Source organism: Erythrolamprus reginae, chromosome 1 (genome assembly GCF_031021105.1).
Source record: "Erythrolamprus reginae isolate rEryReg1 chromosome 1, rEryReg1.hap1, whole genome shotgun sequence".
Taxonomy (NCBI): Eukaryota; Metazoa; Chordata; class Lepidosauria; order Squamata; family Dipsadidae; genus Erythrolamprus; species Erythrolamprus reginae.
The window spans coordinates 234,247,626-234,269,768 of record NC_091950.1 but is presented as its reverse complement, the minus strand read 5'-3'; the positions used below and the strand labels follow the sequence as shown (position 1 = coordinate 234,269,768).

At 39.4% G+C, this 22,143-nt stretch overlaps 1 protein-coding gene across 3 annotated transcripts in view; it reads right to left on the bottom strand.

The window, feature by feature from the left end:
- Positions 1–2,366: 2,366 nt before the first annotated feature.
- SLC1A4 (solute carrier family 1 member 4) overlaps positions 2,367–22,143 on the bottom strand; it is a 31,857-nt gene continuing 12,080 nt past the window's right edge. The window contains exons 3-10 of one of the 3 annotated variants that reach the window (XM_070732557.1): positions 19,897–19,959; positions 19,375–19,434; positions 13,819–13,985; positions 10,466–10,699; positions 9,754–9,948; positions 7,498–7,632; positions 6,322–6,484; positions 2,367–2,549 (exon numbers count right to left, since the gene is read on the bottom strand). In XM_070732557.1, coding sequence (XP_070588658.1) covers positions 2,547–2,549; positions 6,322–6,484; positions 7,498–7,632; positions 9,754–9,948; positions 10,466–10,699; positions 13,819–13,985; positions 19,375–19,434; positions 19,897–19,959 — 1,020 coding nt within the window. In that variant the 3' untranslated portion in view covers positions 2,367–2,546. Of the gene's footprint in view, positions 2,550–2,891; positions 6,485–7,497; positions 7,633–9,753; positions 9,949–10,465; positions 10,700–13,818; positions 13,986–18,279; positions 18,340–19,374; positions 19,435–19,896; positions 19,960–22,143 lie in introns of those variants that run through there. The other 2 variants (XM_070732556.1, XM_070732558.1) reach the window with 2 other exon arrangements.

Sequence of the window (22,143 nt, the reverse complement as noted above, 5' to 3'; positions counted from 1 at the left end):
GTGGCTGACATATTATTCTACTATCCTGATAAAGCTTTATCTCATTTCAGATTTGAAACCTAACATTTATATTCCTGTAAAATATATCAGAACAATGTTTTCTCAGGAATTCAGACCCAGAGCTAAACTATGCATCTAACTAAGGATCTTGAGAAGAAATACATGAGATGAACAGCACTGTGAATAAAACACAGGTAAAGCAGCACTTTAGGTGCAACACAATAAGGCAGGTGGTGTCATCGCTCGTGTCTAAAATCAGAGTGTAGATTTCCTTATCCTACACAGATTCCAGATTGTTCACAATCTCCACCTTTGTATTATGCAGCTACTCATTTTCATTACAGTAAAGCACGTCCACATTCTACTTGACTTGAAAACTTCAGTACAGAAAGACACAAGTGGCATTGTATAATCTATCGCTAGCATTTGAACTGAAGAGCATCGTAAGAGGCAGAGTTTAAAGATACATATTAATGAAAGCTAATCAGAAGAGCTCACTGTAACTGTAAATACAGAACCATATTTCTCCTCATTAACAGACAGCTTAGTTGCTCTAAATGATCCCATTAATTGGGGGGAAGGGCTGGTGTTGAATATTAAGGTAAGCTAAAAGTATATTAGCCAATGTAATGTGATAACCGTTCCACCTGGTTGTAAAAGTTTTATTCAGATCTCAGTAGAAGCTGACATTCAGCTGTGCCAGTGAGAAAAATAAGAAAGCTTCTCAACATTGTAAAAAAAAAAATCCTGTTTGATGATTCCTCATATGAGGTAATCTCTTCTAGCATTAAACTGAGCAATCAGAGCATTTCTGCACCTAGTTTTGGCACCATTGCCACAGCAATACTATTCTCCTTGTTTTCACAGGGATATTTTTCTTCGACAATTCAGCCAGTGTTCTTTTACGAAGTTCTCCAAAATCTCAAATCAACAACTTATTTGCCATGGAACCGAAGGGGTAGATAGCTTAGGCCCACCACCCAAACTTTTGCTCTCTATTTGCTCTCAAGCAACTACAGGAAAAGGCAAAGATGGCAGTGGGAATCTAATATTGGAATAGCAGCTGGGGGTTTTTTTAAAGAAGGTTTTTGTTGGAGGGAGCATTCTCAATAGAAAAGGGAAAGCACTGATGATTCAGTGTAAATTCTGGGAATGGCAGCATGAGAATAAACACAACAAAGATTGAACACAAAGTCTAATTAGAGCAATATCCTTTTTTACCCAACCCCAAAAATGAAATGGCAGGAGGAAAAAACACAAGCTGATAGCCTATTTTTAATTATAACGTTAAAATGGAATTTGGGAGGAGGATGAAAACTGTCACTAGGGCTGAACACTACCACAACAAAATCTGCTGTGCAGCATCTGCGCCTAGAATGTCAGGATTGTTTTAAAAAGCTGATCACCCAGTTCAAAAATATGTAATTATTTTCCACCTTTGTTTCACCTGTTCATACTAACTTGAAACACAGTCTAAAAGTCCCCATGTCATTCCTGCTTATAGTCAGCATGTTCTACAATTTTCAACAGCCCAATTTCAAAATTCCTAAAATGCTGCACAACAGATTTTTAAACCTTTAATCAATCCTCTGCTTTATTTTCAAATTTTGACTGACTTCCACATTTCCCATATAGATAAATTAATGAACATTTCATTCTAGTGGTTTAAACTCATCTGAATGAAATGAGGGGGGGGGGGGACCCAGAAAAGTGAAATATCAAACACTGCAATGGACACCTGAAAAACTAGAATTTGTACACTGCAAGTGCTGATATTATACATTAAGAAGGAACAGTTTAAATGGTCAAGATTGCTGGCATCCTTTGAAGTAACTTTTATGCCATTGAACTCAATCAGAGATGCATCAAAACTCAATAGTATAGCATATGTTTTACCCACAAAAAGTCTATAGGTAAATTCCTGATGTCTCTCAATTTAAAGTAATAATAATAATAATAATAATAATAATAATAATAATAATAATAATAATGTGTTCTACACAATATAAATTCTTACATAGTCTGTCATTTTGCTTTATAGGCATTATTTTTTAGCTGTTACTGAGTTTCAAGCCATATGACATTTCGACCTGAAGATAGATATATCATCCATATGCAAAAAAACCAGTTATGTTTACTCGTTAACAGAGTACAAAAGGACAGATTTCTCAATGGGAACAGGACAGGGACAGGAAGGATATGCTAACCTTGGATTTGGTCCAGGAATTGTCCAAAAGCTAACAAAAAAAAATAGTAATGTGAAATACCTGTTCTACTCAGTTGCCTGCTCTTTGCCATCTTGATTTTCCTCCAGATCCCCCTAAACCCCCACTTTTTGTACCATTAGTAAAGAATCTGATAAAAGAAATGGCAATATTATTTTATAAAATAAACCAGGGGTAGAACATTGGTTCATTCTCTGTAATTATGCTGGTATTGAGCCAAGATCTGAACTGAGGAGGCTATTGAGAAACACCTGCTTTCTCTCTTTTCTTTTTCTGGCTACTATTGTCAATAAGTTGCTGTCAAAGCAATCTTCTGTTCAGTCACTGTAAAAATATGAAAAAAATAGCTTTACTATACATAAAAGAGATCCCCAATGGCATTCATACTCTAAGTAATAATCTAAGCTCTCAACCATTCTGACTTTTCCATTTGGTAGGAGAATTTGCTACTTAAATCCCTCACACTGGCACTGTACTATATATTCATGCTTAATACTTTATATATTAGGTAGGTCACATTTCTGGTGGTAGCACCCAAGAGCACCTTTGATTAGAGAGCTTCCTAATCTTTCTGGTCATTAATGGCAAGTTGTATTTTGAGAGACAGGCAGGTTGTACTGTCAATCAAGGCTCACAGATATTTTTCTTTCCCTACTTTCCCTACTCTTGCTGGAGCAATGGTCTGGTTGACTCATTAATCACTGGGATAACATTATTTAAAATCCCTTAAATAAAATATTACTAATCTTCTAGAGAAGACATTATTAGTAGTCTCCAATGTATATTTTTTATATAGCAGGTTTTTTTAAAAAAATGTGCTCAATTAGAATCATTAAGAGTATATTCTTAATGATTGTTGGGTATATTATTTTAGTGAGAGCTAAAATTACATATCTGCACTTGCAACTCCTTTTTCCACTTCGTACTCAATTTCTGCTTTCCATTACCTAAGCCTGGAATATTGTGTAGTTTACAGTCATGCCTCCTCAAAAGTTACATAAAAATGACAGAAAAAGTTGAACAAGAATTCCTTTCTCTATAGAGAAAAAAATAATTGTGCCTGGAGTTTTACAGCTTAAGAAAAAAGCTTAAGGAGGAAAGGCATGAAAACGTTACAAAACTATTCCACAGTGGAATAAGTGAACAGGGATACATTTCACTTGCCTTACACAATACTGAAAACAATACTTCCATCTAATTAAAGTAAAAATTGGGAGGCTCAAGATCCACAGTTCACTTTACTGATTTTGAAACCCTGCACAAACATTGTTACTGCTGCTCAAAGTGTGCTAAATCGGTTGCAGGAAGCAAATCAGTATTCTATGTGCTGACTAATTATTTCCTGCACACCTATGCAAGTGGGCAAGGTGGAATATAATATACAAATTCCAAAACAAGATGCAAAATGATGCCAAGATAGAGAGAAATATTTTCTTTCTCTATGAGCAAATCCTCTAGAACAGTATTTTTCACATTTGGGAACTTTAAAGTGTGTGGACTTCAATTCCCAGAATTCCCTAACCAGCTGGCTAAGGAATTCTGGGAGCTGGAGTTCACACATCTTAAAAATTCCCAAATGTGAAAAACACTGCTGTAAAGAAGCCTAAGTGTTTTTCTACCACTAAAAGTCAATGTAATCAGCCAGCTCCAAGTTTTTCTTTTTTAAGAACGCCTTTTTCCTGAAAATGTACACTCAGCAACTGAAACAAAGAATAGATGCAATCTTATGACTTAATGATTATCTAACTGAAAAGTAATAGGATTATCTAGATTATGACTCTGTTGCAAGAGGACCTGGCATTCTGACTGGCAGCACTACAAACAGGTCAGGTTTAAATGACTGGCCTGCCCAAAGGATAGTGATTCCTGTGTCAGCATTTTACTACATCAATTGGTAAGAATGCTTCATAATGTGTTTGCCTGGTTAATATGGGAAGAGAAAAGATACTACCATATTTATTATGCGCTCACACTGAAAGAAGAAGAGGTACAGTGGGATAAACATATAATCCATTCTAAAGGCTTCCTTTTCAGTTACATAAAGTTGCTTTATAATTTATGAGGACAAAAGTTGCTGTTCCTGGAAATGTAAATATTTATCAAAATAATATTTTGCCCTTCAACCAAAGGTGTTTATGATTAAAATCTGACTCCTGTTTTTTTTTAAAAAAAAATTCAGATTCATCCCATTTACTTTACTGTATATTCTAAATTTGGAGTTCGCCAGACTTAAAAAGGCAAATTGGGACAAATGGCATAACATGTTAAGAATTCTGGGAACTGGAGTTTTGGCCCATTTGGGAAGCACCGGGGGGAGTTGTCTTTTCCTGCCCCAGGGCTTTAAGGTTAATTTTGCAGGGAGAAAATTACAACATATTATATCCTTTTGAAAAAGGTTTTCATACAGGGACAAGGACAGGCAATATTCCAAACAACTTTAAATAATGGAATTGAATTTCTGACAGCCAGAAAAAAATGTCTGAAAAGTATCTCTTATGCAAGGAGAGTTATCGTAAAGGCCAGAATTACTTGTCAACCCATATCCTCTTGAAAGCAATGGTGGAGCGAGGGAAAAAGCAACAAATGAAGCTACATGATTATTACAGGCCACATTTAAGCACCCACTTAAATGTACTTTTATGTAGGCTTTTTGAAGCTTAAAACTGCCTGTTCTATATACGTTTTCTACCCAATATGATTTTATTTATTATGCATAACAAATCATTATGTCACCAGGCACTAAATAAGCATGGAGGTAATTTGTTCCGGAATTGATAGAAACACATTCCATATATTTCTTGGTTTTGGGGAAATAGGTACCATATCAGATGTAACCTGTCCTTTTGATAAACAATTTGTTTTTAGGACCAGTTATAGATTCTCAAAAACATCATTCTAGATGCAATGTCCACAATGTGTATTGGGCCTACAACTCTGAAAATTCTAGCCAGCCTTCCATTGCCAATGGAGAGTCCCAATTTGGGACAGTTCTAAGCAGAAAACATTAAAAGCCATAAGCCATACAATATGCTGATCCAGAAAAAAGGTAATTTCTTGCAGCAGCACCACCAGCAGACGTGACATCAAACTAGGAAACTTAAATAAATCCCTGCTTTGTGGCAGTAGTAGCACATATTCATGCTGGCTGCTCATTCATATTTCTTTCCAGGAACAACAAACAAGCATTAATATAGATTGCTGAGAGTGTCTGAAAAGCAATTTAAGCTTCCTGTGTGAGAAACAAATATGAAGGTTGCAACCCAACCTTTGAAGAGAAAGGCAATGATTCAACTTCTTGCTTTCTTTTTTGGTCCAGTAAGGTTTGACATACAAGTGCTTGGTTCAGGGAGAGAGCAATAAATTATAATTGTCCTTTTTAGACTAAACTGGACTGGTGACTCTTAGCTACTGTATATTGTTCTGATAATGTATTAGTTTAATTCTATTCTTCAAAAGGGTTTGCTTCTCTGATTTATCAAACTAGAACAAAGAGCCATAGTTTGGTTAGGTCCCACAAACTATGTCATTCAATCAAAACAAACTGCTCCCTTAAGAATACCTTTCAAACATAGTCATATAGGCTCAATGCAGTAAAGTTACAAGAAACTCCATTTCATTCCTGTATAACTTCAGTTAACAAGACATTCCCAAAATCTCAGAAATTTCATAGTCTATCTTACAAAGTGGGCTTCAAATTTAATTTCATAGCAAGAAGATTTTTTTTTAGGATGGCTATCATTCACTTACTACATTTGTCTTGCATATGTTACTCATATACACATAAGGATGCAGCAGCACTTTTTGTACCAACTAAAGTTTTCATTCTTGTCTCTCTCACACACAAACACACATATAGAAGCTTGCACGTATTTTGTAGTCTGTGGTTGTTACCACTGTGTTCTGTGCCATCAGAATGGAAGAGGACATGCCTGCTTAAACTCAGGGGAGTATACAGACTCTATTCAACAAGTACTTTCTAAATTACAGTGCCCATAAAGTGCCCTCCACTCTTTTATATTCATAGAACTGATTCATTAGATGTTGGATCTTGAGAACTAGATGGTGGAGGGGTGACGGGTTGAACCTTGTGTGTTACCAGAGGTGATGTTTCCCCATCAGCCTTGGTGTTTGGAATGGCTTCCACCTGGACATCGTTAAGCTCTGTGTCTTTCTCCTTCATTTCTTTTGGATTCAGATAATCAAGAATACCTGCTCCAAAAGCATCACCTTCAACGTTGACAACTGTTGTGGTCCGGTCCCTGATCAATAGAGAAAACATGGAAAACATTTTCACTGGTTTTAATGAAATGCATTTGTAAACATTTGCAGAGGCTCTGGTTATCTTTAAAAGCAATAGGTTTGAGAAGCATTCATCTGCCACCCTCTAAATTAAGAGTGATCTGTGTTCAAGACTAAAGATATCAAAAAGCATAGCAGGCAAATATGCTTTTTAAAAAGCTTTGCCCTATTCTTCATAAGCAACAATTAAGATCAGGTGCTCTGCCTGAATAGTTTGCTGAAGGAGAATGTAGTACCATCTTGTATCCATCAGTCAGTCATTTTTCCTAGCCAGCAAGATGGGTGTTTCCTTTTTGCTGGAGTTCATGACTGTAAAATTGGGGACTGAAACCAAGACAACTCCTTTTGAGCCTCTGCCTCCAATTTTAAACATACCCTACCAAGTTTTTTTTACTATCTTTCTGAAGAAAAAGAACCTAAACAAATATTACATCATCCTTGGGAAGTTTTGATGTTTCAAAAGTTTTCTTGAAGCAAAACTGTTTCTTGTTTACCATAATTCTATCCATTCTTTTCCTGACATGAGGAACATTAACATTCCTTACATTTAATTGGAATGTAGTTTTTACAGCAGTTATGGCTAATATAGTATCTCAAAATGCAACTTCTCTTTTGCCTCAGGCTAACGCCCAAAAAAACCTACTGCAAAATCTTTCTCCCCAAGAAGGAGGAAGTAATTTTTATATCATGGGATGCATAGTTTTTAATAGCTAATTTCCCCTGCTTATCCCCTTTCAACTTCAGATGGCTTTTGTGATCAGAATGTAAAAAAGATGCAAATCAAAAATTTAGAGCAGTTAGTTTCTTACTCCCTTTGGCAGCTATCAACAAATTCTGCTGTGTGGTTTGCAATTGCTCTCAATAAGAGTACTTTTATTAAAAAGTACTTTTTAAAGGTTGCCCCTACAAAGTCCTTCATACTTTGACAACCACCATATCTGAAGACCCAACATGCACACATGTGTATACTTACACAATCCAGTCCACAGCTAATATGAGAGAGATGTCATTTGTAGGAAGTCCAATAGCCTCCAAGATAATAGCTATGGTTAGAACTCCTCCAGCTGGAATCCCAGCAGCTCCCACACTGGAAGCAGTGGCAGTAACCCTGTCAATAAAATTATTTTTAGCTAGGCTGAAATTTTATATACGTATTAAAATAACACAGAATCATATGCAAAGTTTGTTTTCTGTACTCGGGAATCTTCCTTTCATTCAATACACTGATACTGCCCATTGGAGATAACTGTTTGTACAACTTGCCACTGCACATCCTGCAAATCAGCTTAACTATAGTTACATCAAGTTTAGGATCAAGATCGAAATTACTAAAATGATTCAGAAGTTACTTAATGACATATCTACTTGCTGCTTTCTTTTGCATTGCCAAACCCAGCACTGTCAAGCTGTGTTATCCACTTAAGCTCTTATTCTCTACATCAGCGTTTCCCAACCGGTGTGCCGCGGCACAATAGTGTGCCGCGAGACACTGCCAGGTGTGCCGCAGAGCTACGGAAGCTCCAGCTGGGCGGGGCGCTGCCGGTGCCGACCTGGAGCGCCCGCTCGCAGCTGTCCCCCGGCTCCTGCCCGATGCCGCGGTTTCCGGCGCTCTCCTGCTGAGCCCCAAAGAAGGAAGGCAGGAAGAAGAAGGAGAGCTTCGTTCCTCGCGCCTTTTCCCCGCCTTCCTTCTTTGGGGCCCAGCAGGAGAGCGCCGGAAACCACGACATCGGGCAGGAGAGGACAGGAGAGAGCGCAGGCCGGGCGGGGGCGCAGAGGCGGGCCGGGGCTGGGGAGCGCGCGGGGGTTGCCCTTTTGGTTTGCGGCTGCAAGCGCGGCTCTCCGAGGCAGGCGGGCAGGCAGCTTCCCTCCCTGCGCCTTTCCCAGCTGCAGCCGCACCCCCCCCGGTCCCCCCGCCAGTGCCCTCCCGCCGGGCCCTGGCGTCGGCGGCAAGTGTCCTTTGGGGCCCGGCGGGAGGGCACTGGCGGGGGGAGCGGGGTGGTGGTGGCTGCAGTGGCCGCAGGCAGTCGCGGGGAGATGGCGGCGGCGAGAGGGAGCTCCAGGCGGCGGGAGCTCTCTCTCTCTCTCTCTCTCTCAGCTGACTGCAAGTGGGAGCCCTGACGGTGGCGATTGGACGTGCTGCTGGACGCCGTACTGCTGGCGCTGCGGGCTTGGCATATACGGCGTCCAACAGCACGTCCAGCTGCCGTCAGGGCTCCCGCTTGCAGTCAGCTGAGAGAGAGAGAGAGAAAGAAAGAGAGACATATAAGAGAGGCAGAGAGAGAGACAGCAAGAGAGGCAGAGAAAGAGACAGAGAGAGAAAGAGAGGCAGCAAGAGAGGCAGAGAAAGAGAGACATAGCAAGAGCGGCAGAGAGAGAGAGAAAGAAAGAGAGACATAGCAAGAGAGGCAGAGAGAGAGAGAGAAAGAAAGAGAGACATAGCAAGAGAGAAAGAGAGACATAGCAAGAGAGGCAGAGAGAGAAAGAGAAAGAAAGAGACATAGCAAGAGAGGCAGAGAGAGAAAGAGAAAGAAAGAGAGACATAGCAAGAGAGAAAGAGAGACATAGCAAGAGAGGCAGAGAGAGAAAGAGAAAGAAAGAGAGACATAGCAAGAGAGGCAGAGAGAGAAAGAGAAAGAAAGAGAGACATAGCAAGAGAGAAAGAGAGACATAGCAAGTGAGGCAGAGAGATAGCAAGAGAGGCAAAGAAAGAGACATATAGCAAGAGACAGTGAAAGAGAGAGAGAGAGCAAGAAAGAGAGAAAAAAGCAAGAAAAAGATAGCAAGAGAGAGAGAAAGACAGAGGAAGGGAAGGAGGGAGAGAAAGAGCAAAAAAGAGAGGAAGAAAGAAAGAGGGATGGAGAGAGAGAAAGAAGGGAAGGAAGGAAAAGAGAGAAAGAGGGAGAAATAGAGCGAAAGGGAGGAAGAGAGAGGTTTTTTTTGTCCAAACTTTTCTTTAGCCCACCCCCCACCCACCCCTTTCAATGTTCCCCAGGATTTTGAAAATATGAATAATGTGCCGCGGCTCAAAAAAGGTTGGGAAACACTGCTCTACATCACAATAAAGTATAATCTCCTAAGAAGGAGAAAAGCGTGGCTGCTTTTAGCATTTCCCTGAAGGATATAATTTGTGAATGATGCTTCAACCAAAGTGCAATGTGGCAGGCTAGAAAGAGACAAATTATTTATCTAATTTTTCCGAAGCACCTGATCAGCTGACAGTATCACTTACAGAATGGTAAAGATCTGTCCAATATTGAGGTCGACGTTGTTCAGTTGAGCAATAAAGACAGCAGCTACACACTGGAAAATAGCAGCTCCATCCATATTCACAGTAGCCCCAATAGGCAGGATGAATCTACTAATCCTTTTGTCTACTTTATTGTTATCTTCAATGCATTTGATCATTGATGGAAGAGTTGCAGAGCTAGATGTGATCAAGGAAGAAGCACAAGAACGTCAAGTCCAGCAATGTTCCTGCAGTCCAAAATATATGCATTTGTCTGTCAGCCTAAATAGATAATTTAACATTCCAGATACGTGCTGTTCCTGAAAATTAGGACAAAAGACTCTACTTTATTCATTTCCAAAACAAATGCCTGAATCTTATGAGAAAAAATATAAAGGGAGTTTTATTATACATTTTTATTATTATGTCCATTTCAAGTTCTATTATGTCTGGTTTAAGGAAACATTTTTATAGTCAAGCACCTTATTATTCTCAAATTGTCTCTCTCCCCACCCTGCAAGATACAATAATACAGCCATTAAAACCTTTGCCATCAAGCCATATTTTACCATATAGCGACACAGACTATCTACACTCCATTCTGAAAGTCTCCCTTACATTTGAATAAATGCAGAGTCCCTTGTTTTACAAGAAAAGCCGATTTACAAATTCTAAATTTGAACGATATCAGAAATAGAAGCAAAAATCTACCAACCTGGAACACGTAGCAAATGCTGTGGTGAAAGGAGTTATAAGTCCTAACAGAAAAGTGAAAGGGTTTCTGCGTGTAACTGCAAAATAAATAAGTGGTAAAATAATCCCTCCATGAATAACATGGCCAAGAATTGATGCAAAGATGTATTTCCCAAGGCTTGTCACCAGCAGCATAATGTTATCCATTTCCACAATCTTGCTTCCAACTAGAAATGTAATGCCAATTGGTACGTACCTGAAAAGAAAGCATTGAGTATTACATTGAATGCTAAATAAAATTCTAATTTTTGACGGAATGAAAATGTTAGTGATTTTTGAAACATACACTAAAAGCCTCAATAAAGAATAGGCATCAGATTTTCATACAAAATTTCCTTCAATAAATTGAATCTTTATCTCTTTTTCTGTTATGGGACATCCATCGGCACATTTCCTACTACTACCTTTGAGAGAATCAATTAATTGAATGAATTAAAGAATCTGCAGTGAGCACAACAAACGTATTTCATATTCAAAGGATAATGCTGTGAATGAGGGCTATTTTCATAACGATTTAAGTAATATGTTAGGATGAGCAGATAAGTGGATGGTATAAAAAATGATCCAGACATTTGGATGAGATGTCAACAGCATCTTCGTATGCCAAAGACAATGTAAAGTTTGACCGGCCCCAGGGGAAGAGCCTTCTCTGTGGCGGCCCCGGCCCTCTGGAATCAACTCCCTCCTCTTTGTCTTTCGCAAGTTACTCAAGACCCACCTATATCGCCAGGCATGGGGGAAGTAAGACCTCTCCCCCAGGCTTTTTTTTATATTTTATGTTTGGTATGTATGTGCTGTATGGTTTTTAATTGTTGGGGGGTTTTATATATTTTTTATTATTAGATTTGTTCCATTGTTATACTGTTTTTATTACTGTTGTGAGCCGCCCCAAGTCTTCAGAGAGGGGTGGCATACAAATCTAATAAATAATAATAATTATTATTATTATTATTATTATTATTGTTATTATTGTTGTTGTTGTTATTATTATTATTATTATTATTATTATTATTATTATTATTATTATTATTATTATTATTATAGTTGGCATATCAAGCAACTTTATATCACACTCCAAATGTCCCAAAAATCACTTCTGTGCCACTTCACAGGACATGCCATTGGGTCAATCTGGCACACCCCACAATTGACTGAATGAGCAGAACCACTACAAAACAGGGCCTGCAGATTCTTATGCACCAGCCGGTAAGATATGGCTGATTGCATTGAAAGCCATTGCTTGCAGAGTTTTCCAAAGTCTTCCATTTTTTACTAAAGCAGACTTTTTAATCAGCATTCAGCAATTTCAAGTATTATGCAAGTGCTCTCAGTATTAAGCCAATGTCAAAAATCTTAAGTAGTTAAAATAAAAAATAAATAAAAGGTGGCTAATTTAAACAAATCTTCCAACCCAATTTAAAAGGGAAAAAAAGATATCCATATGGCAATAGCCACAGAAGATCGGATTTAAAAAATTTCACTTTTCTATCCCACTCACGAAAGCAGAAAACTTTTTTTTATAAAGCAACACTTGAAGATCTCTCTTAAAGTGGTACGGCATGAAGTGGAGTGAATTTGCCAGAGTCCCAAGGGTATCTTCTTGCAGAATTTCAGCTTCCATGATTCTTTCATTCTATAGAGGTTTTGTAGGACAAACTGCAAGTCCTGCCTATGAGCTGGCCTTTTCAATTCCAATATTGAATCAGAAAAGAAAAAGCTGCCATGTGCTAAATATTCAGGTCAGCTGCACAAGGGATATGAGAGAAATCCAGGCCTTGACCGGTCAATAACCTATCTACAATCCTCTTGAGTCAATATATATCAAGTGGGGGCAGCAGTTGATTTAGGCTGCTCATTTTTCCATATCAACTTTCCATGTCACGCTGGCAGAAGGAAGTTAGAATTAGCTGATTCGGCAGAACAGGGTATATATCCTTCTTAGAAACAATAGTTTTAATGCCCAACTGGTACTTCTGTAAAATTTCATGACAATAGTGTTGTACATATTACATACGCAACAAATGGGTAATTCTAAATGCCTTTGTTAAGAAACAAATGCTACTGAATACAGTAAGAGTATTGAATAAGCACGTTTAGACTTGCACAATTAAAACCCCAAAGATTATTAATATAGCCACACACCCACTGGAGGTACAAATGAAATCCAACTGTTGAAAATACCAACCGGGATTTTAATAACTGAATATTTATGTCCCATGTAACGCAACCAGCAGGGATCTCTCCTACATTTCTGAGCATTCTTTTCAATGAAGAATTTAATTTCCAGGTGACATAAAGAAGTATCTGAACTTTCCCCACAAGAAAAGGCTTACCTGATATTTGATTACGTAGTTTTTATGACACTACTCTTCTCAAGTACTAAATTACTAAATAGAATACCATATTTTTTGGAGCATAAGATGCACATTAGTTTTTGGGGAAGAAAACAAGAAAAATAATTCTGCCTTTCCCTAACAGCATCCATCGGTATTCATCTGGCTAGCGTCCTTGCAGCAAACAGCATGGTCAGCTTCAGCAGGTTATCGCATCCTGATTCAACATGAGCAGATGATTGGCAGTTGGATCAGCCCCTTGGAATAGCTGTTCCAGGCTATGGGGATCACTATATCCCATCAGCGCCTCCGTGCGTCGTGATCTTTTGCCTCCATGCATCCCATTTTTGGCCTCTGCATGCTCGGTTTTAGACCTGTTCCAGGCTGCAGGGATTGCCACAGCACATTGCTGCCAATCGCTGCCTCTGTGTGTAACATTTTCGACCTCTGCTGATCGCATTTTTGGCCTCCACGCACCCAGTTATTGGCCTCTGCATTGCATTTTCAGTCTCTTCCAGGCAGCGGGGATTACCGCCTGCTGCCTGGAACAGGCCAAAAACATGATGGGCAGAGGTAAAAAATGTGCAGAGGCAGCGATTGGCAGTGATGGGCTGTGGCGATCCCTGCAGCCTAGAATGGGCCGTAAATGGGTCATGCACGACATGTGGAGGCTAAAAATGCCGAAAGGAGGGGGCTGGCAGGTGGGTGGGGCTTCAGTAACATTCCTTGTATAGGACACACAGACATTTCCACCCATATATATATATATTCTTGTATTCTGAAAAAAATATGGTAATTCATACCCCATGCCTGATAAAGGGAGGTACATAATAAACATGGTGAATGTTCTCCTTAACCTATTGCATATGCCACCTTCTATCCAATCTTAGATTCTGCTAGACAGTCAATCAGCTGATAAGAGAATGTAGTGTGTGCAGTACTGGGAAGTTTTTCAGATTGCAATACTATTATGAACACTCACCACATAATCCAAGACACCAAGACCATGGTTGCCTCATTGAAAGAATTAAAAAAACGAATGAGTTCTTCTCCTTCAGGTCCAAGTTTTTTGAAAGCTACTCCCAAAACCAGAGAAAAGAGCACAAGCCCCAGAATATTCATTCCTTCAATTTCAGTGCCAACAGGGAACTGTGAATGAGATACATATAGGCATGCTGTTAAATGTTTTAATGTGGTGTGCCAATTATAAGACGCTAGATCTCCCTATTGATAATTGCAATTAACAAATGAATGGAAGTAGCACTCTATGACAAAAGAGAAACCCACTAGAAATAATCTCTTCTCTGAATGCAGATGTAATCTTACGACATAAGAGATAATTTTAATAAGAGTCTTCAGAATGAAGATGTTAGATCCTCATTATTTACCATGTTGACATAGAGCTAAAAGCATTATGTATTTAAGATTAGTACATTATTTGTACTTATAATACAAGATTTTTACAATACTGTACAAGGAACATTTCAATTTGATCGGCTTGGAAGGAGGAAATATCATTTACCTAAACTACTTGTTTATTCAAACTGGCCCTTGATACCCTCGTGTTATCTTCAAATACTTTGTGCAGACTACAAAGGCAAATAATTATTTCCACATCATTTTATGGGCAGGAGAAAGATATCACATATATTTGCTGACTGAGGATAGGCTTGGGGAATTTGAACTAAAGGAACTGACACACATACCCCTCTTTTATACATTTAAGATCATAGCTAAATAGAACCTAGGAATATAAAATTCATACAGTTTGAGAGTGGTAGGGAGAAGTATCTTTATTCCACATTCCTCTCAACATTTATATTGTCTATCAAGTCAACAGAGATAATGAACTGTAAGAATAACCATTTGTATGCCGCCCCGAGTCTTCAGAGAGGGGCGGCATACAAATCTAAGTAATAAATAAATAAATAAAATATATAGTTTGATTAATTTGTTAATGGGAATTAAAGGGATAGCATTGAATAGCTATCCAAAAGACTATTTTTAAAAAGAGAAAAAAGCAAGTAGCCAAGACAAAGAACGACTGTATACAATGTTTATGTTATTGTTTATGTTATTATGTTATGTTATTACTAAATGAAATATATCTTTAAGTTTCTCTTCCAGTGTTTGTATCACAAGTGACTATTGTCCGTGTGCTATAAGACAAATCAAATGCATGCAATTGTCATGATAGATTTCAATTGTTCAATCTAGGCTGATTCTAGTATTGTTCAACCATGATATAATATTCTTTCTACCGAGATCCTGTTCAGACCTATCAACTTAATTGAGAAATATATTGTCTTTCAACTATATAAACAAATGATGTTTATAAAACATTCAAAAGCCTTTAGAATAATAAACTTGTGAAGAAGATAGAGTGTTAAAGGAAGAGCTTTAATCCAAACATTTTAACATTACAATAAAATATGAAGAAACTTTACTTTGGGACACCTGTAAGCACAACTTCTCAGATTCTCTTAATCATGGAGAGGCCAAAGATGCTTTCAATTTTTCTGTCCATGCAAGAAGGAATTCCTTCTGATTGCTCCTCCGAAAAACCCAGAAAAATGTAGAAATTGTTTTTTTGGACTAGCAACATTCTAGAACCTGTCTCTGACTTTGAATGTACAGTGATACCTCGTCTTACAAACCCTCGTCATACAAACTTTTTGAGATACAAACCCGGGGTTTAAGATTTTTTTGCCTCTTCTTCCAAACTATTTTCACCTTACAAACCCAAGCCACCGCCACTGAGATGCCCCGCTTCCAGACTTCTGTTGCCAGCGAAGCGCCCATTTTGGGCTGCTGGGATTCCCCTGAGGCTCTCCTCCATGGGAAACACCACCTCTGGACTTCTGTGTTTTTGCGATGCTGCAGGGGAATCCCAGCAGCGCAAAAACGGGCGCTTCGCTGGCAAGGGAAGTCCGGAGGTGGGGTTTCAAAGACTTACATGTTTTTGCGATGCTGCAATTTCGCTGAGGCTCCTCTCGCTGGGAAACTCCACCTCCGGACTTCCATTGCCAGCGAAGCACCCATTTTTGCACTGCTGGGATTCCCCTGCAGCATCACAAAAACACGGAAGTCTGGAGGTGGGGTTTCCCATGGAGGGGAGCCTCAGGAGAATCCCAGCAGCGCAAAAATGGGTGCTTTGGCTGGCAAAAGGGGTGAGTTTTGGGCTTGCACGCATTAATCACTTTTCAATTGATTCCTATGGGAAACATTGTTTCATCTTACAAACCTCATCCCGGAACCAATTAAGTTCATAAGACGAGGTGTCACTGTATTTACTTTTCGCTGTGGCTGTCTGTCTTTAGCAATGACTGATGTGAAAAGGAGTAAAGCTCTTCAGTTAAAAGCTCCTCATCTCTGAAGACTTGAGGTAATGAGCCATCTTTCTCATCTTGCAGAAAATGGTTGACAACACCACAATCTTCAGTAATTTAGAGTATAGTATAGTATAGTATTAGTATAGTATAAATAGAATAGAATAGGATTTTCTATTGGCCAAGTGTGATTGGACACACAAGGAATTTGTCTTGGTGCGTATGTTCTCAGTGTACATAAAAGAAAAGTTCATCAAGAATCATAAAGTAGAATACTTAAGGATAGTCCAGCTACAAATAAGCAATCCAATCACATTAGGAATTATTTGTATAAATCGTAATGATACAAGTTACAGTCATATAGTCATTTGTAGGAGAAGATGGGTAATGAGAACGATGAGAAGATTAATAGTAGTGCAGACTTAATAAATAGTTTGACAGTGTTGAGGGAATTATTTGTTTAGCAGAGTGATGGCGTTTGGGAATAAACTGTTCTTGTGTCTAGTTGTTCTGGTGTGCAGTGCTCTATAGTGTCGTTTTGAGGGCAGGGATTGAAGCAGTTTATGTCCAGGATGTGAGGGGTCTGTAAATATTTTCACGGCCCTCTTTTTGACTTGTGCGGTATATGGGTCCTCAATGGAAGGCAGTTGGCAGCAATTGTTTTTTCTGCAGTTCTGATTATCCTCTGAAGTCTGTGTCTGCCTTGTTGGATTGCAGAACCAAACCAGACAGTATAGTTTATTAAGAAGAATGGGTCCTTGATATGATAAGTCAAGGGATCCTATAAGTCCTGAAGTTAGTTCAGTGTTAGTGGGCATTAATTCCTGTTATGATTGTAGGACTTCTGTAAATAGTGTTGTAATGGAAAGAACCAGGGATTTTCTCTCCACGTTAGTAAAATAAACATAAGCTATGGTGTGGTACAATGTTATACAAATGTAAGCTAATATTCCTAAGAAAGATATAAAAATATCTGGTTCCTAACAATACTACCAACAAGAATCTGCAAAAATAGAGATTCCCCAAGTAGAAATGGGAGAGATCCTGTTACTTCTTCTTCAATGATCAAGCTGTTTTCCAAGCCACCTGAAGGCCAGAGAAGGAAGAATGGATGGAAACTGAACAAGGGGAAATAAGGAAGAATTTTCTGACAGTGAAATCAACCAATGGAACAAAATTTGTCTCCAGAAGTTGTAGGAGCTTCATTGGAAGCTTTCAAGAAGAGACTGGACTGTCAGAAATGGTGTAGGATCTCCTACTTAGGCAGGGGGTTGGACTAGATGACCTACAAGCTCTCTTCAACCTCTGTTAGTCTATTAGAAGGAGACAAGACTCAGATTATGCCACTCAGTCAAGTGGAGAGGACTAGAACTATTCCCCCACTTCTGACTTCAATATCACTGAAAGTGACATTGTTCAGAATACAGTAGTACCTCTAGATACGAGCTGCTTCATATGCGAGCATTCCAAGTTACAAGCCGCGACGCGAGCAAAATTTCTGTTCAACACCCGAGCTCAAATTCGGGATACGAGCCGAGCTTTCAGTAGGTGGCGCAAGAATCTCCTTGCTTCCGGTTATCTCGGCACGATAAACAAAGTCTAAAGGCATTCATTCGAGATGCGAGTTGATCGACTTACGAGCTCGGGTCTGGAACGAATTAAACTCGTATGTTGAGGTACCACTGTATCCACAAGTTCAAACATATACTGTATACACTAGGGAGAAAAACTGTTCTCAAGCAGGCAACAGCAACCCAGGATTCAAGGGCAGCTTAGCAATATCATGCTATGTTTCTGAGCTATCCAGATAATTTCATATAGCAATGCCACGCTAGTTGCCAAAATGAGAGAATTACACATTGTTAAACATCCAAAGGCTACAAGGCACTCTTATGAGAGAAAATAAAAAGAGAACAATTGTTCCATATTAGTGCTACAGGTTGGGGGCCTAGTTAATATATCCCATCACAGTTCCATAGTTAATAACTCCAAGCTTTTGCAAGAAGAGCTGTTGATGGGGGTTCTCGGAGGCATGATTTGACATAATAATGTGAATAAGCAAGAACCATGCTGTTCAAGTTAGAGCTACAAAGCATAGGTAACCAGATTGTAACCTGAAGGAAGATCTAATTTCACAGATGTCCTCATGGATTATATATTGGGGAAATGGATGAGTGAGAAAGCCTGAACTCTCCACAAGTGGTTTCTGGTGCTCTGTGAAGGATGAAACAAGAAGTTATTCCTTCCTGCCTCAACTGTTGCATATTTTGAACTCTGGGGAAAGTACGGACTATACATGAATTGACACGACCCTTTCAAAGCTTCCATGAACTGGGAAAGTGTAGAATAGCTTCTGTCAGCTGGAATGACTCAACCTTCTGCATACTTTCCTCATTAAAAAAGATGCATACTGATGGAACTGGCAGAAGGACCACTTCATACTGCCTTTGTCAAGGAAAGCAACAGACAGCTGACAATTGTACATTAATGAGGGACTCTGGAGAGAAAAAATAGACCTTTTCTGCCTCCAAACCAGTGGTGGGTTGCTCCTGGTTTGGCCCGGTTCAGTGAACCAGTAGCAGCAGCGGCATTCTGTGCATGCACAGGAGTGCGCATGCATGAGCAAACCGGTAGCGACAGGATTTATAGCCCACTACTGCTCCAGGCTTATCTGATTCTGGATGGAACATTCGTTGATCTGGACTTTTTGTTTCCATGACATTTTCCCTCCATTGCAACTCATTGGCTAAAGCAACACAAGCGGAGAGTAACCACAATTATTTGGCCACTAAGCAGAACTGTAAGTTCTAGGCTGGCAAGGTTTTCAGTCTCGGAAAGGGCAAATGCCTTGATAAGGAAGCCTCCTGTTAATGGAGACAACAGGGATATGTTGAGATTTTGTGCAACTACAAGCCTCTGAAGATTTGTATGATCTTACCAGCAGAGGGCTGCCAAACTCTAATTGGAATGAAACTACCATCTATACCAGTCTAACTCTTCTTTACTCCAATACAAGAGAGAAGATGGGATATAATAGTAATATAATAAATAAAAAAGCATCCAAGGTCTCAAGATTGCGTGAATGATCTCAGTACACAATTCAGAGGTTGCCTCATTACATTTTTTCCTACTTTTTAAAATCTCCGTCTGGTTTGTTACTTGAATTGCATAACCCTAAAGTGAATAAAATAAAATAATCTCTTCCTTACCTTTTCAATGGTGGCATTCCCAAGGGAGGCATTTATTATTTCTTTATAATCAACAATGTACTGTTGATGAAAAATAATGTTTTGATTACATACATATCACCAGATTGTCTTGCTATATTCAAGAATAAGCAATTTATTTTACAAGTTAAAGTCTAGAACATGGTTGGCAAAGTGCTGTCTTCCCAATGTGGGACTACAACTCCCATAATCTCTCATCATTGGTTTTATTAGCTGGTGCTGATAGGATATGAAGTGGACTAATATTTGGAGTTTGCTACCCATTCCTATTGCCTAGACAATTTTCTTCTGTGCTTATTTTTTTCCAAGGGTTCTTGTCAACATTCCCATTCAACATTCAACAGTACAAAGCTGGGCATAATCATTGAAAAATATGGGATTTAATTCTGAACAAACAAACAAATAAACAAATAAAGGCAGTAAATCCTTTGTAATGATACTAAGGATTAATTCAAAAGCATGTATACTGAGTGATAACATAACTTTTACAAAATCATTACTTACCTTTTCAATAGTAACATTGCCAATGGTTGAATTTCTAACTATGGCTTTATAATCAGTAGCGTACTGTAAATGAAAAACATTGATATTGTTAATACTTGTGGCACACTTATAAACAAATATATAAGGTTAAAACTACATGACTTGTAAAATCTGTTTCTAGATTTTTTTAAAACGTGAAATTTTGAGGACTACATCTTTGATAAAAATTATAGATCAAATTTGGTCTCTTTTTTTGAACATAAAATGATTTTGCTTAGCAAAAACCTGTGCCTATGAACTCTTAAAGGCTTCCTACATATCTAAAGCATTTTGGTAGGATGAAGAAATAAAAGCATTCAATCATCAGGAACTGTCTCTTTACATCACAGCATTAAGATAGGAACAAAAGAACAGGCGGTAAAGAAATACTGCATTCAAATGCTGTAACACCAGCAAAAGTTCCTCCACAATGTATATCTGATTTTATTTTTAAAACACTTCTTGGCATTTTGGATTGCTGCTCATACAGCTAGTCAGAGAACAGAAGGATTTCCTATTACCAAAAATGGAATGGGATCAGTTGAGATTCAAGTGCCAGTTAAATTACAGATTAAGTGTGAGATTCCATAAGAAGATTGCAGCACTTCTTACAGAATTTGCAGCTGTCAGTGAAGATTGTAACATATATTTAGGCCTGTTAGATTTCCAACTTAATATTTCTAGGTCATAGTCTGACAAGCTAAATACAGTGGTACCTCTACCTAAGAACGCCTCTACTTATAACTTTTCTACATAAGAACAGGATGTTCAAGATTTTTTTGGCTCTTCTCAAGAACCATTTTCTACTTACAAACCCGAGTCTCTGAAACTGTAACCGGAAAAGACAGGGAGAAGCCTCTGTGGGGCCTCTCTAGGAATCTCCTGGGAGGAAATAAGGCCGAAAAAGGCGGGGAGAAGCCTCTGTGGGGCCTTTCTAGGAATCTCCTGGGAAGAAACGGGGCCAGAAAAGGCAGGGAGAAGCCTTTCTAGGAATCTCCTGGAAGGAAACAGGGCCTCCACTCTCCCTGTGGTTTCCCCAATCGTACACATTACAGTGATCCCCCGAGTTTCGCGATCTCGATCTTTGCGAAACGCTATATCGCGATTTTTCCACCCGATGACGTCACTCCCTTCCTTTCTCATCTTTCTTTCTCTCTCTTTTTCTCTATCTTGCTTCTTCCTCTCTCACACTCTCTTCCTCCCTCTCTCATCTTTCTTTCCTTCTCTCTCTTTCTCTATCTCTCCCCCTCTTGCTCTCGAGCGGCAAGCGAGCAGCCGGGCGGGCGGGTGAACGGGCAAGCGGAGCGGCCGGGCAGGCGGGCGAACGGGCAAGCGAGCGGCCGGGCCGGCGAATGGGCAAGCAGAGCGGCCGGGCGGGCGGGTGAACGGGCAAGCGAGCGGCCGGGCGGGCAAACGGGCAAGCGGAGCGGCCGGACGGGCGGGCGAACGGGCAAGCGAGTGGCCGGGCGGGCGGGTGAACGGGCAAGCGGAGGAGCTGAAGATGGGGTTTCCCCGTGCAACGGGGAAACCCCATCTTCGGCTCCTCGCTGCTGCCGCGCTGCGGAGCAGATCAGCTGTTGGGCGGCCGAAGGAACCTTCCCTGGCTCTTCCCCGCCGCCCACACACAAACTCCACCATCTGCGCATGTGCGGCCATGAAAAAAAAGGGCGCGCATGCGCAGATGGTGTTTTACTTCCGCACCGCTATATCGCGAAAAATCGAGTTTCGCGATATAGTCTTGGAACGGAACCCTCGCGAAACCCGAGGGATCACTGTATTTGCTTTTACATTGATTACTATGGGAAAAATTGTTTCTTCTTACAAACTTTTCTACTTAAGAACCTGGTCACGGAACAAATTACTATAAGTTTGTAAGTAGAGGTACACTATATTAGTCTTTGGAAGCCGTAATACAAAGGACTGTAGCTTATTATAGAATTAAATTTTACTTTCTAAAATAAATTTCAGCAAAATTTATGAAATTTATAAAGCAAAAGGCTTCCAAAGATTAATATTTAGCTTGTTAGACTATGACCCACAAATTTTTCTGGTCAGAGAAGTGGGTGCCTAAGAACCGCTGGCCGTTTAGGAAGACCACCATCTGGATGACACAATGAAATGTGAACAATTTACAAAGAGAGAAAGAGAAACACAATCTTAAGGAGTGTACAAACAGAGTAAATAGATGGCACTTTTATTAGTGGGATTAATATCTAATTATTAAGATTC